At 52.2% G+C, this 18,374-nt stretch overlaps 1 protein-coding gene across 2 annotated transcripts in view; it reads left to right on the plus strand.

The window, feature by feature from the left end:
• GRK3 (G protein-coupled receptor kinase 3) overlaps positions 1–10,427 on the plus strand; it is a 93,945-nt gene extending 83,518 nt beyond the window's left edge. For both annotated transcript variants that reach the window (XM_084761107.1, XM_084761108.1), the window contains 6 exons: positions 99–165; positions 1,040–1,135; positions 3,785–3,947; positions 4,570–4,706; positions 6,979–7,092; positions 7,887–10,427. In XM_084761107.1, coding sequence (XP_084617233.1) covers positions 99–165; positions 1,040–1,135; positions 3,785–3,947; positions 4,570–4,706; positions 6,979–7,092; positions 7,887–8,048 — 739 coding nt within the window. In that variant the 3' untranslated portion in view covers positions 8,049–10,427. The remainder of the gene's footprint in view (positions 1–98; positions 166–1,039; positions 1,136–3,784; positions 3,948–4,569; positions 4,707–6,978; positions 7,093–7,886) is intronic.
• Positions 10,428–18,374: the final 7,947 nt, after the last annotated feature.

Consider the following 18,374-nt stretch of genomic DNA (forward strand, 5'->3'; position numbering starts at 1 on the left):
GTTCCTTACCCAGATGGTTCTTGCTGGGGGACAGTTTGGCATGGCACCTGTCCCGTTTCCCAGCTGACCTCTGCAGGACCCTCTCTCCTCTTCCCCAGGGCACAGGAGGTGAAGGAGCACGTCTTCTTCAAGGGCATCGACTGGCAGCACGTGCACTTACGGAAGGTACCGGTCCCTCCAGGCCCTCCGAGCTCTGTCTCTCTGTCGCTGGCTTCCTGACTCTGTCCCTCCAGGATCCCCACCCCTGCCTGCCGTGTCTACGTGTGCTGCCCGGACTCGTCACCATGTAGGGGGCTCCCACTGGGGAGGCTCCTCTTCCTCATTTTCCTCATATAGGCCGATTGTGCCTGAGTTTTGCATCTGTGGTTCAGCCATCTACAGATGGAAAAATACTCTAATCACAGGCGCGCTGAGCACATGTGGGCGCCTCCTGGCTGTTAATGTCAGCAGCGCAGACTGACCACACTCTGCGGGGCTTCCACAATCTCCAGGGAGGATTGGAGCAGGCTCTGTGCAGGCCCTCGCTGCCAAGCCAGGGCCTGGGAGGGCCCCGTGCGTGTGTCGAGGGGCGACCTGTACACAGATGCTGGCAAAGTCCTCTCAACACATGAATAGAAGGCACAGCACAGCAACCGCATGGCTGACTGAGATGTGTGGCATGTCAGATTTGTAAGGAACGTCTGACTTCAATATGGATGTTCTCTGGCCCCATACTGCCCCCTCCTGAGTTTTAGAGCTTTTTGTCTTGTTTTATTTTATTTAATGCTGGAGCTGGAATCCAGGCCTGTGTTCCACCATGCACGCCCTTTCCCAAGGAGCCGCGCCCCTACCTTCCCCTCATTTCCAGCTTCGCTGTATTTGTGTTTGCTTTGGTACAGGGAACACCCTGGGGGGATTTTTGAAATGTGTCTCGGTGTGAAGGCTAGCTTCAGAGGGACGGCTCTGGGTGGGGCTGTGCTCTTTTTATAGACTGTTGTCTTGGGCTGGGGCGGACAGGTCAGCTGATAACTGGGCGCTACCTACTTGTTGGATCTTCCAGTACCCGCCGCCCCTGATCCCTCCTCGGGGAGAGGTCAACGCTGCAGATGCCTTTGACATTGGCTCGTTTGATGAAGAGGACACCAAAGGCATTAAGGTACAAGATCTCCTGGGTATGCGGTTCCTGCTAAAAAAAATCACTGTGTGTGGAGTTGGCTAGGGACTGTCTGGAGCCCTTGCACGCTGGGCAAACACTCTGTGGCTGAGCTACAGCCCCTGAACTCACTCTGCAGCCCAGCAGGCCTTGGACGTGAGGTCCTCAGCCTCTCCAGCGCTGGGATAACAGGGCACCCAATCTTCCCGGCTTGAGGCCAAGAGAATCCATTAAACTCAGCGATGGTTTTAGTTTTTTTTTTTTTTTTTTTTTAAGAATTGTTTATCTTTATTTTATGTGCACTGATGTTTTGTCCGAGTGTGTGTCTGAAGGTGCCAGATCCCCTGGAACTGGAGCTACAGACAGTTGTGAGCTGTTACATGGGTGCTGGGAATTGAACCCAGGTCCTCTGGTAGAGCAGCCAGTGCTCTTAGTCATTGGGCCGTCTCTCCAGCCCTGACAGTTTTAGTAGTAAGTGCATGTGTTCACAGAAGCCTCAGCAGCTTGTCCCGGTGGACCCTCCTCGTCGCTTTGACGAGCAGCAGAGGGCTCACATTGTGGTATCTGCATCTGAAACCCAACCTGGATCTGGGACAGGAGTAACGAGGGATATATAAACACATTCCACCCAGAGCAGAAGAAGAATTCATGGTTTTCATGCTCAGGGTCCAGGGCCTTCCTGTGCTGGGGTGGGGAGGTGGGGGGAGGGGGACATGCAGGCAGCACAGATCGCTTTGCACTTGTCAATCAACGGGGAATTGATCATGGTCTTAGCATCCCTGCTTTTTCCAGACTCTGGTGCATGACTCTGTTTTTCCAAATCGAGACAAGACACACTCACAGGGAGTGAGTCATGAGAGAAAATTACCATCTTCAAAACGCTCAGTCAGCGGGTCACCGCCTGGCTGCTAGCCTGTCATCTGCCCCTGACTCTGGCTACTTACCCCAGCCCTGGCTCTTTTCTGCTGCTTGAGTTGATCCCCACAAACGCAGTCACTCACTTCCTCACCCAAAAGCTTTCCCCTCCAGGCGCAGACCGCAGATGTCATGTCAAACCCACACCTGCTACCTGGAGAGGGAACAGCGTGTGATGTGGCTGATCCGGACAGGAGCTGTGACAAGGACACTCAGAGCAGGAGTGCTGGGGGCAGAGTGAAGGCTGGGAGAGGGAGCAGCTGTGAGCAGGGGCAGAGGCAGAGGCTCCTGGAGAGGAGGCTGACCTGGGGACACCTGTGTGGAGCCTGTGTGGGCAAAGAGCAGCCGGCCACAGCAACATCCCCGACCACCTCAGATCCTCCTTTGCGAGGTTTGGGTCAGTGGCCTGGGGCAGCTGGAGGCCAGTGTATTCCTCTAGGCATCTCATACCCTGCGGGGTGTGTGTGTGTGTGTGTGTGTGTGTGTGTGTGTGTGTGTGTGCGCGCGCGCGTGCAGAGATTGAGTGTGACCGTGCTTCTCAAAGCATTCCTGCAGTAATGTTCTCATCAGATGCAAGGCTGTCTGTCAGAGGTGCTAGAGGTGAAACTGGGCCCAAAGATGCTTCTGGGTTGATGAGTGTGAGTCTCCATTGCCCCACCTGGGATACAGGTGGTATTGAAACCTTCAGGCACACAGCCACTGCTTAAAAAGCTACGATCTTCTATTACATAGCTTTGGAAAGCGCTCTGGGGTGGGGGTGGGGGAGCAGAGAGGCTGCCCCTGTGGCCAGCATGTAGTGGGAGCCAGAGCCCTGGCCAGGGAGGGAGCTAGAAAGAACTCATACTTTATGACTTATGAGCAGCCGGAAATAAGTGGCTGTTTGTCTTTGGTTTGGATTTTTGCTTTTTTTTTTTTTCTTAAAAAGAAAAAAATCATGATCTCATATCAAAGCAAATTATCCTTTTCTTCTAATTTATTTATTCCTCAGTTTCATTTTTGTGTTTGCTTTTTGAGATTGGTTTCTACTATATATCTCAGGCAGGCATCAAACTTGGCACGTAAGCCAGGCTAGCCTTGAATGAGAAACCCTCTTTGCTTCAGTCAGCGAGGGGCTGGGCTCACAGGTGTGCTGGGGTCACAGGTATGCTGGGCTCACAGGTGTGCTGGGCTCACAGGTGCTGTGCTGGGCTCACAGGTGCTGTGCTGGGCTCACAGGTACACAGGTGGTGTGCTGGGATCACAGGTGGTGTGCTGGGCTCACAGGTGTGCTGGGCTCACAGGTGCACAAGTGGTGTGCTGGGCTCACAGGTGGTGTGGGCTCACAGGTATGCTGGGCTCACAGGTGTGCTGGGCTCACAGGTGGTGTGCTGGGCTCACAGGTGGTGTGGGCTCACAGGTATGCTGGGCTCACAGATGGTGTGGGCTCACAGGTATGCTGGGCTCACAGGTGTGCTGGGCTCACAGGTGGTGTGCTGGGCTCACAGGTGGTGTGCTGGGCTCACAGGTGGTGTGCTGGGCTCACAGGTGTGCTGGGCTCACAGGTGGTGTGGGCTCACAGGTGGTATGCTGGGCTCACAGGTGTGCTGGACTCACAGGTGGTGTGCTGGGCTCACAGGTGTGGTGTGCTGGGCTCATAGGTAGTGTGCTGGGCTCACAGGTGTCCTGAGGCCATGGTGCTGGCTGCCCTGCATCTGGGAAGTCGCTTGAGCATGCCCTGCTCTTTCCTTTCACCTCCAGCTGTTGGACTGCGACCAGGACCTCTATAAGAACTTCCCGCTGGTGATCTCCGAACGCTGGCAGCAGGAAGTGGTGGAGACCATCTACGATGCTGTGAACGCTGAGACAGATAAAATCGAGGCCAGGAAGAGGGCTAAAAATAAGCAGCTTGGGCAGGAGGAAGGTAAAATGTCCTGTGGCCTAGGTCACCAAGCACTTCCCCGCGGAGGGAAGACAGCACCGGACTTGGGTTTTCTGAGGGTTGGAAGGGCAGAGTCGAGTTTCTCAAAACCTCCAGTGACCAGGTAGACGGGAGTGCTCACTGAGGGAGGTGGTGCTAGCTCAGGTCTCTGGGGTAACCCGGCTGCTGGTGGAACTCTGAGGACCGGCTTTAGAATTTAGTCCTTGGAGATGGAGCATCAGTAGGTACGGCAGGCTCAAATACCAGAGCCTGGGACCTTCTGGGTGTCCGCGTCCCAGTCCTGTGTGTCCAAAAACTGAGATAAAGGTGTTAAAAATGAGTTACTTTTTTGTTTGTTTGTTTGTTTTGGTTTTTTGAGACAGGGTTTCTCTGTGTAGCCTTCAGTATCCTGGACTTATTTTGTAGACCAGACTGGCCTCAAACTCACAGTGATCCACCTGCCTCCGCCTCCCAAATGCTGGGATTAAAGGTGTGTGTGTGCCCCCTCCGCCACCGCCGCCGCCACCACCACCTGGCAAAATGAGTTACTTTTGTAGAAACCCCCAAAGCGTGTCGTTGCTGGTGCTGGTTCAGGACCTGGGTGACACCGCGTCTGTACCCACAGATTATGCGCTGGGCAAGGACTGCATCATGCATGGGTACATGCTGAAGCTGGGGAACCCCTTCCTCACGCAGTGGCAGAGACGTTACTTTTACCTGTTCCCCAACAGACTGGAGTGGAGAGGAGAGGGCGATTCTCGGGTGAGTCCCAGGGATGGGCCCTGTGCAGCCCTGGGGTACAGTAGCTCCCTCACGCTTCCTCATACCCTGTGTCTCTAGTGTGACAGACACAAGGATTGCTGTGGCCTAGCTAACTTGAATAAGATGCAGGTGTCACTTGGAAGGCTGTGTCCCTAGTCCAGCAGCCTCGGGGGCCCAGTGGAGGCAGGAGAGGGCAATGGCTGGAGTGGGAGAAGAGCAAGGCGGGGAGATGGCCATCCCGGCTCAGGGCACCCCTAGGTACCTCTCTGGTCCCCAGTTTCCTCATCTGAGAAACGGGAGACACAGAAAGCCTCCTAGCTCCATGATTGCGGCAAGCTTACACCAAGGCCAGGTGATGGGAACAAACTCTTCCTGGGTCCAACACTGGATTTACTGAGAGGAATCCAGGGCAGCCAAGGGCGCAGCCATCCTGCTGTGGGTTGGGGAGGGATACTGACCCGGATCTGTCTCCAGTGGGATCCACTGAGGGTGGCCAGGATGCCGACCCAGGCTGTCTGCACCCTGCTGAGAATCTGTAAGCAAATGCCACAGTCTCTCAGAGTCTTCCTCAAGCTACTGTTGGCAAAGGGACGAGGCAGGCTACTTTGGTTACACACATGTGAAAGGCTCAGGTCAGATCCTGGATGAAAATGTATTGTCAGCAGCGAGGCAGGGGAAGGTTTGTCACTATGAGGGCTGGCGTGGTCCCCAGGGTCAGTCAGGACGTGGTTTGTGTATTGGGAAGCCGGAATGAGGCTCAGCAGCATAACCTCCCCCAGCACCCCACCACCCCCACCCACCCTCAAGTAAGAGGAGCCAAGCAGGAGCCTCAGCTCTTCCATCCTGACTTTGAGTCATGGCTTCGGTAACTGCTGGTGAAGTCTCAGGCAATTATGAGTGCCGGCAATAGTCTGTGGTCACCTTGGCGCTGTGCCAGAAGGCCCCTTGACGTTAAAACCTCCCAAGAATTGATGCACTAAATCAGGTGTTCTGGGGGTGCCCCAAGATGCTGAAGCATCTTCCTGGAGCCTGGGCAGGAAGTCCTCTATAAGCCTCACTGTGTTGTCATGGTTGCAGCAGTCTCTCTCTGTCTCTCTGTCTCTGTCTGTCTGTCTGTTTCTCTCTTTCTCTCTCTCTCTTCTCTCTCTCTCCATGTCTCTCTCTCTGTGTCTCTCTCTCTGTGTCTCTGTCTCTATCTGTCTCTCTTTGTGTCTGTCTCTGTCTCTGTGTGTATGTCTGTCTCTGTGTCTCTGTGTGTCTGTCTCTGTCTTTGTCTCTCTCTCTCTGTCTCTGTCTCTCTGTGTGTGTTTGTCTCTGTGTCTCTGTCTTTCTCAGTTTCTGTCTGTCTCTGTCTCTGTCTCTGTGTGTGTGTGTGTATCTGTTTCTGTGTCTCTGTCTCCCTGTCTTTCTCTGTCTCTGTGTGTCTGTCTGTCTGTCTGTCTCTCTCTGTCTCTGTGTGTGTGTGTGTGTGTGTGTGTGTGTGTGTGTGTGTGTGTCTGTCTCTCTCTGTCTGTTTGTGTGTGTGTGTGTGTGTCTGTCTGTCTGTCTGTCTGTCTCTGTGTCTCTGTCTTTCTCGTGTCCTGTGTGAAGCTAGGCCGTCCCCAGAGTAGATCTGTAAGAATGAACAGAGAGACAGAGAGCGTGGGAGCGTCTGGTGATGCTTTTCATTCCAGATTCTTCCTGTAAAACTTATCTGAAATATAAACAAACAAACCCCCAAATAACAGGAAGGAACTCACTACGCCTCGGCCTCCTGCTGAGGCACCACGCTAGCTCTACTGCAGGCTCCTGTAAGGATGCCACCTGCATGTAGGTCTTTTTTGACATGGATCCAGATAGTTCTAGCGTCCTAGCCTACCTCCACCCCTTAGCTGCCACCCACCTGCCATCCTTCGCTGCTCACTGTTCTCCTGAGGATGATTGGATGACAGGAAATACTCCTGTGGTGTGCACAGTTGCCCAGACCAACACTGATATAGAACACCAGAGCGCTGGGCCACAGGCCTTCACAGAAGCATTGCTTTTCTGGCGGTTTCTTCCAGGCGTTTTACTTTGATCTTGTGGGGTGTGTGTGTGTGTGTGTGTGTTTGTGTGTGTGTGTGTGTGTGTGTGTGTGTGTGTGTGTGTGTGATTTGTAGCCATTCTTATTTCTAGAGTATCAGGCAAGAAAAGGGAGGGAGGATGCCATTTGCTTTTGAAAATTCATTCTCTGATTTATCCTAAGAGATCTCCAAACACCAAAGTAATCGTTAACTTTCCTTTTTGTGTTTAGCAAAATTTACTCACCATGGAACAGATCCTGTCTGTGGAGGAGACCCAGATTAAAGACAGGAAGTGCATTTTGTTCAGAATAAAGGGAGGGAAGCAATTTGTCCTGCAGTGTGAGGTGAGTTTTTACTGACAGCCTCTGGGGCGGGCGGGGGGGGGGGGGACCCCACTCTCTCCCCACCCTGCTTCCCCTAGCCAATCTTACAGGCTTAGGAAGGTGAGGCTTAGGTAAATTAAGTCACATCAAAGTGTTAGCAGGGGAGAGAGTGCAGTGACTTGGTGGTTGTGGGGCTGGAGTCTGACCTTCCAGCCAACTTACCTTATCTCCGAGATTCCAAAAGGACTTTTCCAGGGGGCAGTGTCTTCGTTTTTTCCTTAGTTGTACTGGAACGCCAGTCTCTCATCACGGAACACTTGCCCCTGGGGTGTGCTGGGGTGTGTGCCTTCACAGGACGGAGGCAGAGGAACTGGTAGAAAAAGGACACCTTTTTAGCTTGTTGGAACGGGGTCTTGCTATGGCGTCCACGGTGGCCAGGAACTTGGGTCTCTCCTGCCTTAGCTTGCCCAGTGCTGACACCCTCAAGTAACTTCCTAACTACCTTAGACGTGTAAGAAGGCATTTCAAAGTATCAGAGTGCCCCCCACCCTGTGTATAATTCTGTAGGCTGTCGCTTAAGACCCAGAGAAAAAACCCCAACCAGATAGCTAGAGTAAATGAAATAGAGTTGAGGGTGTTTGTTGGGAACTGGCTTTCCCTCTGTCCTGCCAGTTTCCGTATGACCTGAGGGTAGGGGACAAGGCTTCGGGGCAGGCAGCGTGTGTCCAGTTGTAGGCTCTAGGGACCTCAGCCGTTTGCAGACTCTCTTGGCAGAAGAGCAGGCGGGTCCCAATTCCTGCCCTGTGTCTGTGCAGAGTGACCCCGAGTTTGCACAGTGGCTGAAGGACCTGACGTGCACCTTCAATGAAGCCCAGAGGCTGCTCCGCCGCGCCCCCAAGTTCCTCAACCAGCCACGCGTCACTGTCCTGGAGCTCTCCAAGCCACCACTGTGCCACAGAAATAGCAGCGGCCTCTGAACCACGGAGCAGCAGGGGCCTGGAGGAGGGGCCCCAGCTCTTCAGCCCAGGAGCAGAGTGGAGCCCTGGGGAGCCACGTGGGGCCGAGACACAGCGGTTCTGAGCACTGGGCTCCCCCAGGCTGAGGAGGCCCATGACACCAGGAAGGCCCCGCAGCAGTTGGGACATCCTCGGGGCTGGCCTGTCCGCACTCGAAATTACTGAAGAAGCAGAAGGCAGTTTTGTTTTGTTGTTTTTGTTTTTCTGTGCACCCACTTACTTTGGTATCCACGGACCCAGAACGTGAAATGACCCTTACCACTCAAGCGTCCATGTCTGACATCTGGCATCGCTGAGGTGGGGGTCGAATACAGAGTCTCTGGGACCACGGTGACCTGTGCTAGGCGGTGCGGTATCTGAGTTGCCCACCTGAGGTATGGGGGTTGTGGCTTCAGAGCCTGGAGGAGGCACTGCGGCCTTGGATCTCGGTAGGTCAGGGCTCTTTGCTGTCCCAGAGGTGACTAGGTGGCGCCGAGCACTGTGCGCACCGCCTTCCTCTGATGGCTCTGCTCCAGGTATAGAAGTCAGAGGGGACAGGTCGGAATGTCCCCTCGAGGGCATCCACCATGGCCACTTCTGGTCAGAGGACCAGAGGAGATGCCCCAGGACTTCAAGTCAAGCAGTACGGAGGTAACCCACCAGACAGTGCCCCCCATGCATGGCGTGCCTAAGCTCGGGGTCTCCATGATAGCCAGGCCCATAAAAAAAACACCCTTCTGCTCCCTCTGCCTGACCTAGGAAGCAGATCCAAGGATGTGCCCAAGGTAGAGAAAGGTGGCCTCGCCTTTCGGTATAATTTATCATGAACTCAGCACCGGTGGGTGACAGGGTGTCTGGTGGTCTCCTGCGCACCCTGGCTTCCCCCACATCCTACTGTCATTAATGCACTGTGCACTGGGTAACGTCTGACAAGGGCAGTGGTTTGCCCAGCATCCTTCCCTTAAAGGTTGTTTTCTCAGCTGCCCCCCTCAATAAATGCCGGGTCCCCGTGTCACCACAGTGAAGCACAAGGCCTTGAAGGTCTCTGTGGACTTGTCCGATTCCCCAAGCGGGGGCGGGGGGGGGGGCCTGTGTATTACCGTGTCTTGGATGAACTGCTGGGCACACAGAGAAACCTGACATCAGAATCCTCTGTGTCCCATCCTGGATCTTCCTGACAGTTCCCGGTGTGCGTTCTTCCGCCTCTGTGCTGGGAAAGCAAGCTGTTCCTTGTCTATTTATATTTATTTATTTATTTATTGTTTTCACAGTTGTCTTTTGAGAGTTAGGAGAGACAATGTGCTGAGAAGGTCTGTCACCGTGCAGCTGCATGAAGGGAGCTGTGGGGCTCAGGGCCTGTCTCGCCAGCCATTCAGAGTTTGAGTTCGCACACTCGCGTGCCACTGTTCACTGCCCCCGCCCCCTCCCCCAGTGTGGGGCTATGGCTGCACCCAGCACAGGCATCTGCTTAAAGAGGCTAGTGTTCAGACTCTACTACACACATACACGTGCAGTTAAGAGCTATTGTTGCCCACAGAGGCTTGGCTGGGACGGACAGCTCACACAAGCGCCATCAGACCTGCAGGGGTGAGGGGTGTATCTGTCTCCGGCCTCTTCAGAGAATGTCGAGCGCGGGTGACTTGAGCCCAGCAGTTGTTGGGCTAGCCTTGAAAAAATCTCGTATTAGGGTTGCAGCTATACCAAAGGCTTTTAAAGATGGGATCCTGTACCCACACAAAACTGAGCCAGACGCTCGAAGATACCGTGTGTGTGCTGTTGTTTCAATAACAATAAGTTATTTCAATAACAATAAGTCGATTTTATGGCTCCTTCCCTTTTAGAAAGGAGATGTGTGTGTGTGTGTGTGGGGGTGGATTGTCTCCTATGAATGCACCTGCCTCAGACTTACTCCAGGTAAACCATTTTGTCCCCTCCAACCCCATGTCCCTCATGAGGATGCAGCTGGGAGGGAGGGCAGCTGGGGCTTGCTGGGAGGGTCTGTGGAAGGCAGTCTTCCCGTGCCGGCACATGGTGTGCATGTGTCTCGGGCCCACAGGGTGGAAGGAGCAGCCAGCTGGGGCTGCGTGCGTGGCCCTTTAAGGATGTTCATCGTGCCAGTGGATGCTTTCTTGTACTTAGACTGTTAACAGGACAAGCCAGCGTGCTCTCCTTCCTCAGGTTTCTGGGCTGGAGCGACCAACACGGAGGAGGGTGCTCTGAGTTATGCTGGGTTTTTAAAAATACGATTATATCCTAAGAAGCCTTGGTTTCACAAAGCAAGAGTCAATACACTAGACCCAAGAACAGTGTATTCTTTTAAAGCAGTTGCGTGACGCACACTGAATTAAAACCGCTGGCTAACTCCGGTTTGGTTTTGTTTTGTTTTTAACCTAAAATGCCCTCTTGTCCTTGAGACTCCCAGCTTTTACCTCTGGTTCATAGTTAAGTGTGATTTTTTTTCTTTCTTTTTTTTTTTTAAACCAAAGCCTGTGGAAATTGTCTCACTGTAGCGACGGACAGAGGACCCTGTCTCACTGTCGATACAGGAGCCTGCACCTCCATAGGCCCGTTGGCCGGCATTAAAAACTGTGAGTGTGAAACCAGCAGCGACGCATGGATGGTGCCTCGCTCAGGAGAGGTGAGGCAGGCCTCACGAGCCCAGCCTTGACTGGCAGAGGCAGGAGGCTTATGAGGTTTAGGCTAGCCTAGGCTACCTACCAAGTCCAAGGGCTGTGGCAGTAGCTGCGAGGCAAAGCTCTTGCTTCAGGTGTCTAAGGTCATGGGTTTGATCCCCAGTGGGGATGAAGGCGGCCAGCTAGCCAACTAGCAAGGTGTAGCCTGAGGGGCCCCTTGACCTTGGCCGTGTGCCTATTAGGAGCAGCTGTTCTGAAGCCCAGCGAGCCACTTTTGTTCACGAGTGGACAGTGTGGCAAAAAGGACCAGAGCTCCTCAGGACAGGAACTGGGCCACTTACGTTTCCTGACAGGCACGGGGGTACCACAGAGAATCTGTGGTAAGGTGGTAAGGACGGAGGGAGACGGCTTGATTGGCTGATGGGAGCCATAGCCACAGCATGATAGAGCTCCAAGGAAGGAATTGTGGGAGCTTCCCTCAGAACTCCCACGTGATTTTCACAAGGCCTCTTTGTTCCTGAGGCCAATCTGCCCCCCTCACAAGGCGCCATGTGTTCTCAGGAAGGTTCCTCATAAGTGGTACCTCCCTGAACACTAAGTCTGTCATCTGACACTGTGGCTCTGTAGCCCAGACAGCGTCAGTGTCCTGGTCACCGTCACTGAATGTGCCCACAGGGGGCGTGTGTACAACCGAGTTCTAGTAAACCCCAGGATGACCCCATGGGCCTCTCTGCATGTTTAATTCCGTTTCCACTCTGAGCTTTCACTCATAGTTTAAATCTTCTCTTTTCCTGAGTGAGGTCTATATAGAAAGCCCTGGTTGTTCAGGCCTCGCTGTCCTCTGCTTGTTTGTGGCTGTGGGGTGAAGAAGGCCGAGCTGTAAGCCCTGTCTCCTCAGCCGTGTTAGGGTTCACTTGATTGATTGTTTTTGTTTACTTAAGGCTAAGGGAGGCTGAGACAGGAGAATGGCGACTCCCGGGACAGCCTGGGCTGCACCATAAAACCCTGCTTTAGAAATAAATAAACTAGCAGGCTAAGGGATGTTGTTTTTATGACACAAGACAGGTGTGACCCATTCCTACAAGCAACCAGGAGGCGCCCTGCGCTTTAAACAGCCTTTGGGCTAAAAACAGGGAGCCACAGCGAGTGGGTTCAAAGGACTTCCTCACAGTTAGTTCAGACCCACAGCATAGAGTTAGGTCTCCAGCATCTAACAGCCTCAGAGTCCCTATGGATCCCTTCTTATTTTACCCTAGAGTGTCTTTGATGGAAGATCGGGATGAAGTGATCATTCCAATAGGTGGCTGTGATTTTTTTTTTTCTGTTCCTTTGCTGCCCCCATGGTTGTATGTATTGTATGTGGTTATCAACTCAACACTGGCTTTTTCTTTTCTTTTCTTTCTTTCTTTCTTTTTTTTTTTTTTTAGTTCTGTTATTAAATTATATTTTTCTATGTTTTAAGTAATAGCAGATCTGGCGTCTTCTGTGTAACAGAGATGGACGGGCCTGTAACTAGGAGACAAGAGTTCTATTTTAGCACAAAAGCATTTTATATTATTTATTGAACCCGTATGTGTGTTCCCATGGAAACCACCTGTATTTCTGCTCTCTGTGATCTGTATAGTTTGTTATTTAAAGAGAGATGGCAGACTTTTGTGTTGTTGAAACAATAAAACTGAGCTCCAATGAACAGCAGCCGTGAGGCTGACGACTCCCTTCCCCGGCCTGGACCATCCTGAAACCGAGGCGCGCACGTGGGTTCTGTGATGCATCACTGACGGGGTGCTGGAGATTGAAGCCGTCTGCCTCCTCCAAAGGCATCTAGAGGGGCGTGCTCCAGGATGACTACCAGACATTTTGGAGAGTGACGTCCTGACTTACTCCCTCAAGATGCTGGTCTAGCCTTGTCCAGGGACCCTGTGAGCCGGTCAGATAGATCCCTTCTCTAGCCAGCATGGCCTTGTGGGAGGCAGGGATGCCTCGCGGGCCTCAGCCTTCTCGCTTGCTGCCAGCCCCCTTCAGTCTCGGTGGCCTCTGTGTTCAGTATTTACACTAGCACAACCATCTAGCACAACCCTCGTCTTTCCCTTTCTTTTGTGCACGGAAAGTTATATTTTTCGTTTGGTTTTTTTCGAGACAGGGTTTCTCTGTGTAGCCCTGGCTATCCTAGACTCCCTCTGTACACCAGGCTGGCCTAGAACTCACAGTGATCTGCCTGTCTCTGCCTCCTGAGTGCTGGGATTAAAGGCGTGCGCCCCAACGCCATGCGTAAAGTTGTGGGGTTTTGTTTTTGTTTTTGTTTTTTGTCCCAACAAAGCTTTAATCAGAGTCACGAAAATTCAAATTTTACATACTTTTCACATATCACAGTATTTTTACTCTTCTTCCAATTTTATTTCATTTTAGAAACAAAAGAAAAAAACTATTCCCAATTTGGGGTTCAGACAAAACAGGCAGGAGTCTTTTGAGGCATGTTACAAAATTCTGACCGTAAGGAAACTGGAAATCTATGTAAAAGGATCCAAGCAAGCATCAGTTCTGGATGCTATAAATAGGTTATCCTCCATCGAGGGAGCAATGTTTATTATTGTTGTCAGCTTTCTGTTTGTTTTTACAATTAAGAAAGGTGATTGGTAAAGGAAGGACGGCGGAAATGCAAAAATCCCAAGTGTCAAGCCAAACTGTAGGAAAGTTGTGTTTTTAAACTGCTTTGGGGAGAAGCTGATTCTAATGTGCTTTCTAGCCCCTTTCTATACAAAGGGGTGTGGAAAGTGGGGTCCTAGAGGCAAGCTCTCCTACCTAAGAAGGCCTTAATGGGAGCTGCTTTTTTATTTTAAATGGACTCTTCATAGTCCGGTGGGACGGGAAAGAGAGCGGTCCACGGGAGAAGGTCCCCTCCTGCTTATAGCTAACTATTGACTACACTGTTGGCTAAGTGTGTTAACACCTTCTAAGAAGTTAGTTTCTTACCGTGCACAGCTACAGAAAACAAAGCCAATGAACTACCTGAATATTGTACGTAGAACACCAGGATGTGTTTTGTCCCTTTTCATACTTACTGTGTTAGTGAGAGTTTACAGTGCTAAATAGAACCTTCTGGATTACATCTCAGGAGCCACTGAAACAGCTTCCTACATGAGCTGTTATGTTGGTCCAGGTCTTTGTTCATTGGACTTAGGTATAGTATCACAGTCAATCCATATTACCAGTTACCAGCCCTGAGTGTGGTAAGCCACAGTCGGTCCACATCGCCAACCACTGGCCTCAGGTGTGGTAAGCCACAGTCAGTCCACATCGCCAACCACTGGCCTCAGGTGTGGTAAGCCATAGTCGGTCCACATCACCAACCACTGGCCTCAGGTGTGGTAAGCCACAGTCGGTCCACATCGCCAACCACTGGCCTCAGGTGTGGTAAGCCACAGTCAGTCCACATCGCCAACCACTGGCCTCAGGTGTGGTAAGCCACAGTCGGTCCACATCGCCAACCACTGGCCTCAGGTGTGGTAAGCCACAGTCGGTCCACATCACTAACCACTGGCCCCGGGTGTGGTTAAGCCACAGTTGGTCCACATCACCAACCACTGGCCCCAGGTATGGTATGGCACAGTTGGTCCACATCACCAACCACTGGCCCCGGGTGTGGTTAAGCCACAGTTGGTCCACATCACCAACCACTGGCCCCGGGTGTGGTTAAGCCACAGTTGGTCCACATCACTAACAACTGGCCCTGGGTATGGTATGGCACAGTTGGTCCACATCACCAGCCACTGGCCCGGGGTGGGGTATGGCACAATTGATTCATATCATCCTGCAGTGAACTTCTGGAACAGCCTAACAGGTTTCCTACACGGGAAAATTGGTCCTCTCAATCTCACTAAAAAGTATCTATACCAAAGACACCTAGTCGGGTATGCTGATCCCTGTCTCCCAGTAAAGGCTGCACCATGTTGCCACAGTATTGGTGACTCACTTTAAAGAACCCTGACTTTGGGTGACATTGGTGCAGAATGGTCTCACAATGAGGGAGGGTGGCCGACAGGTGTTGTCTCCCAGAACAGCTGCTTGCCCAGGCCTAGGGTTTTGGAGCCTCCTAAAACATGTGGGTGTGCTTTTTGGGCTACTTTACTGGATTTTTATATTTACCTCCCTTCCAACCCTTGTTCCCCACCCCTAATCCCTTCCAGCCACTAAATAACACTAGGTAGGAGAGAAAGGAGGTTACAGGGACAGGGGGACGTAGACATCTATAGACAGGCCACTTCCTGATTAGGGGCACCAGGTTCCTAGGGACAGTTCCATTCTTCGTTGTCAGAATATCTAGAAAAATGCAGCAGCAGCGGGGGTGGGGGTGGGGTGAGGGGGGGAGCAGCCACCTCAGGCCCTCTCGGGGCTCCCCCATTTACACCCTCTCCAGAGTCCCCAGCATTAAACCATCTGCAGCTGGCAAAAATCCCGCCCCTCCTATAACACAGGACAGTCATAGTTCATGGCTGTGGACAAGCTGAAGCAGCCCCATGTCCCGCAGCTGGGATGAAAACAAAGACATACTCACGTAACATAACTAGTTTTTTTAAAAAGAAACCAAAATTCTCACTACAGCCTTTCAAGATGGGGCCTAGAAATCCCACACGGAGAGGCCCATCCTGCCTGCAGCATGTGGAAAAACACGCTACGCTCCCAATTTGCTTACAGGATGGCTGGGTTCCCTTCCTGGAGAGAGAACGCCTTCCTTGAATTCTACCCTTGTTCCATGGAGATGTGCCCCTTGTAACATGTGGCACTTTAAGTCAGAACCCCGAAGCCATGGCTGGCTGGGCAGCACTGTCTTCTGGTGGGTCTGTGGTCAGGGGTCGGGTAGGTTCTTCCTGTCTTTGAGCTGGACAGGAAATGGCCTGTCTCTGGCTAATTAGAGATGAAAGGAAGTCACCACTGACCTGGCCAGGCCGCCACTGAGCCTCAGTAGCTGCCAGGAGACCCTAGTGTGGCCTATGTAGCCATCCCATGGGCAGAAGGCTCTGCCTTGTGTGAGCTGACGTGTCTGTGACCAATGCTGAAGAGCGGCTGGCCCTCTGGAGTGCCACCACAATCCCATCACCCACTAGGTAGAGAACTGGCTTCACCCCAGGGACACTCAGCTGAAAACCCCAGCCAGTAACCTTGAGTAACCTGGACCCACATCACTGTGATAACACAGCCCATCTCAGTTCTCTACCTGTTGTGCGTGTGGTGTCTTGGACTTTGTTTTTTACTGTAGGGGAAGTCAGCCGTAGAATCCTGATGATATTTTTACCAGGCTGTCTTGATCCCAGAAGAGTATCGTCATGGAGAGGCGTTCACAAGACATGATCAGGTGGGACGGAGTACCAGACCTTGGGGGTTCAAGCCTGGAAAGCGCGCACATGTATGAAGCACAGCTGTGGGGGGAGGGGGTTCAGGTCACCCACAACACTGGCCACGTAACCCGAGCAGTGGCAGGCATTCGCTTTCTTCCGGATGCCCACTGCGCATTTGGGTGACTCATGTGAGACCCAGGAGCCTCCTGCACGGTTGGGGCCAGCTCAGCAAGGCATCTACTCAGGGCCTTCGGGCAGGAGATGAAGGAAGTCAGCCTATTGTCTCCTCCCCACAGTGGCTTTGGGCCAGCTGTCCCCTCAGCTGTCAATCCCACTCCTCTCCACCTGGTTTCCCTCCCTTCTGCACCATAGAGGCTGGCCCTGCCTCCCACACCTCAGGTCTCCACTCTGCTTGTCAGTTTCCAAAGCGCTTCTGTGACTGTCCACAGACCCCTTTATCCTCTGTGCATGGTGAACAATTTGAGGACCCCTTCTGCTTCAACCCCTGGTGTCATGCACAGGGCACCTACTGCTCTGATAAGCATCGTGACTGAACGCAACTCGGGAAGGAAAAGGCTTGTTTTATCCCACAACTCTCAAGTCACAGGGCGTCACTGAGGGAACTTAGGACAGGAAGCTGGAGGCAGGAGCTGATGCAGAGGCCTTGCAGGGGTGCTGCTCACTGGCTTACACCCCATAGCTTGCTCAGCCTGCTTTCTTATGGAACCCAGGACCACCAGCCCAGGGGTGGTGCCACCTATGATAGGCTGGGTCCTCCACTAATCAAAAAAACACCCCATATGTTTGTCTATAGGCAGCTTAATAGGGGCGCTTTCTCAACTGTGGTTCCCCTTTTCTAGATGACTCTAGCTTGCATCAAGTTAGCTAAAACTCAGGCAGCGCGAGGCCCCTTCCTGCAAAGTCTATACACAGGGTAAAGACATAACGGGCAATGACAAGGTGGGGATCCCCTTCTCCAGGCCTGGCATGGGAACTGAAGAGACAGGCTCTGAGCCTTGACACTATGAACCTAAGAGACCAAGCGACTCATCGAGGGGACTGTCAGGTGTTCTGTAGCAGCTGTCTGCGACCCCACAGACGTGAACGGGCTGGAGAATCCCCTCAAGTTCACCGCACACGCACTGTCTCCGGCTTCTCGTTCACGTCGCTCTGAACGAAGGGCAGAGTGCTGAGGCCAACTGTGGGCACCGAGGAACCCATTTGTCTCACTGGCAGGCAAGCTGCCGAAGTCGGCCACGGAGACAGCCGCTTCAGTGCCGGTGACCTGATGTGTATGATTTTCAAAGTCTACACCCAAGTTATTCACAGAAGCCGCGTTCATAAAGGATTCAGGGACAGCAAAAAATTCAAGGACAGCAAGGCTCAATTTCAGTCCGTTTGCTGGTCTTTCCAATTCCTCGCTACACATAGGGTTGAGCACTGAGCGATAAAATCCAGTCTCGAGTACATTAAAACTCTCACTTTCATCATTGCTGGTCAGGGGGAGTAACTCTTCTGTAACAACAGGCATATGACTGACATGACCATGGGGTTCCCCAAAGTGTGACCCAGCTGGAATACAAACACGCCCTTAATCCAGGAGACAGAGGCAGAGAGATCTGAGTTCAAGGCCAGCCTGGCATAGAGCAAGCATCAGGTAAAGAAAAGCTTAGGTCCAGGCTTTAGTGGTACACGCCTTTAATCTGAAAGGAATGTACAGTTAGTTTTGTGGAAGGAAGCACCCATGTTTGACAGTGATGTCTAATGGGATGGCAGAAAAGGTGACGAATCAGAGAAGATTTGACAGAATAGGATACATCCAACTCCCATGAGGGGAGAGAGGAAAAGGAAGCTACTTAAGAGGCAGTTTTTCAGAGAGAGAGGAGGCAGTTTTACCAGGACAGTAATAGAGAGATGGGTTGCAGAGAGAGAGAGAGAGAACTCAGGTGAGGAAGGAATGAGCCAGAAAACGAGAAGAAACCAGATTAGAGCAAATTGCTTAGTTAGTTTGAGGCTAAACAGAGCAATTCTGGGCCAAGAGAAGCCGAATTGAATTAGTCAGCTGGGAGGGGAGTTTGAGTCAGAACAGCTGAGTTGAACCAGCCAGGCCAGAGCTCAGAAAGAACAAACAAGAAAGGGTGAGCTAATTAAGCAGTAACTCTCAGAGACTGAAAACATTCTAGGCCTAGGTTAGATTATACAGAGGCTAGAAGCTTCCACGACTAGGCCTAGGCCAGCAGAAGGAGGCAGGAAAGCTCTAAAGCAATAATTGAGTGAGGAGACTAAAAGGTAATTTTACAGTGGCCATTAGAGTGGTGGGAAGGGACTTGCCTAAGGTCTGT

This window comes from Acomys minous, assembly GCF_964271855.1.
Source record: "Acomys minous genome assembly, chromosome: 16".
Lineage (NCBI taxonomy): Eukaryota > Metazoa > Chordata > Mammalia > Rodentia > Muridae > Acomys > Acomys minous.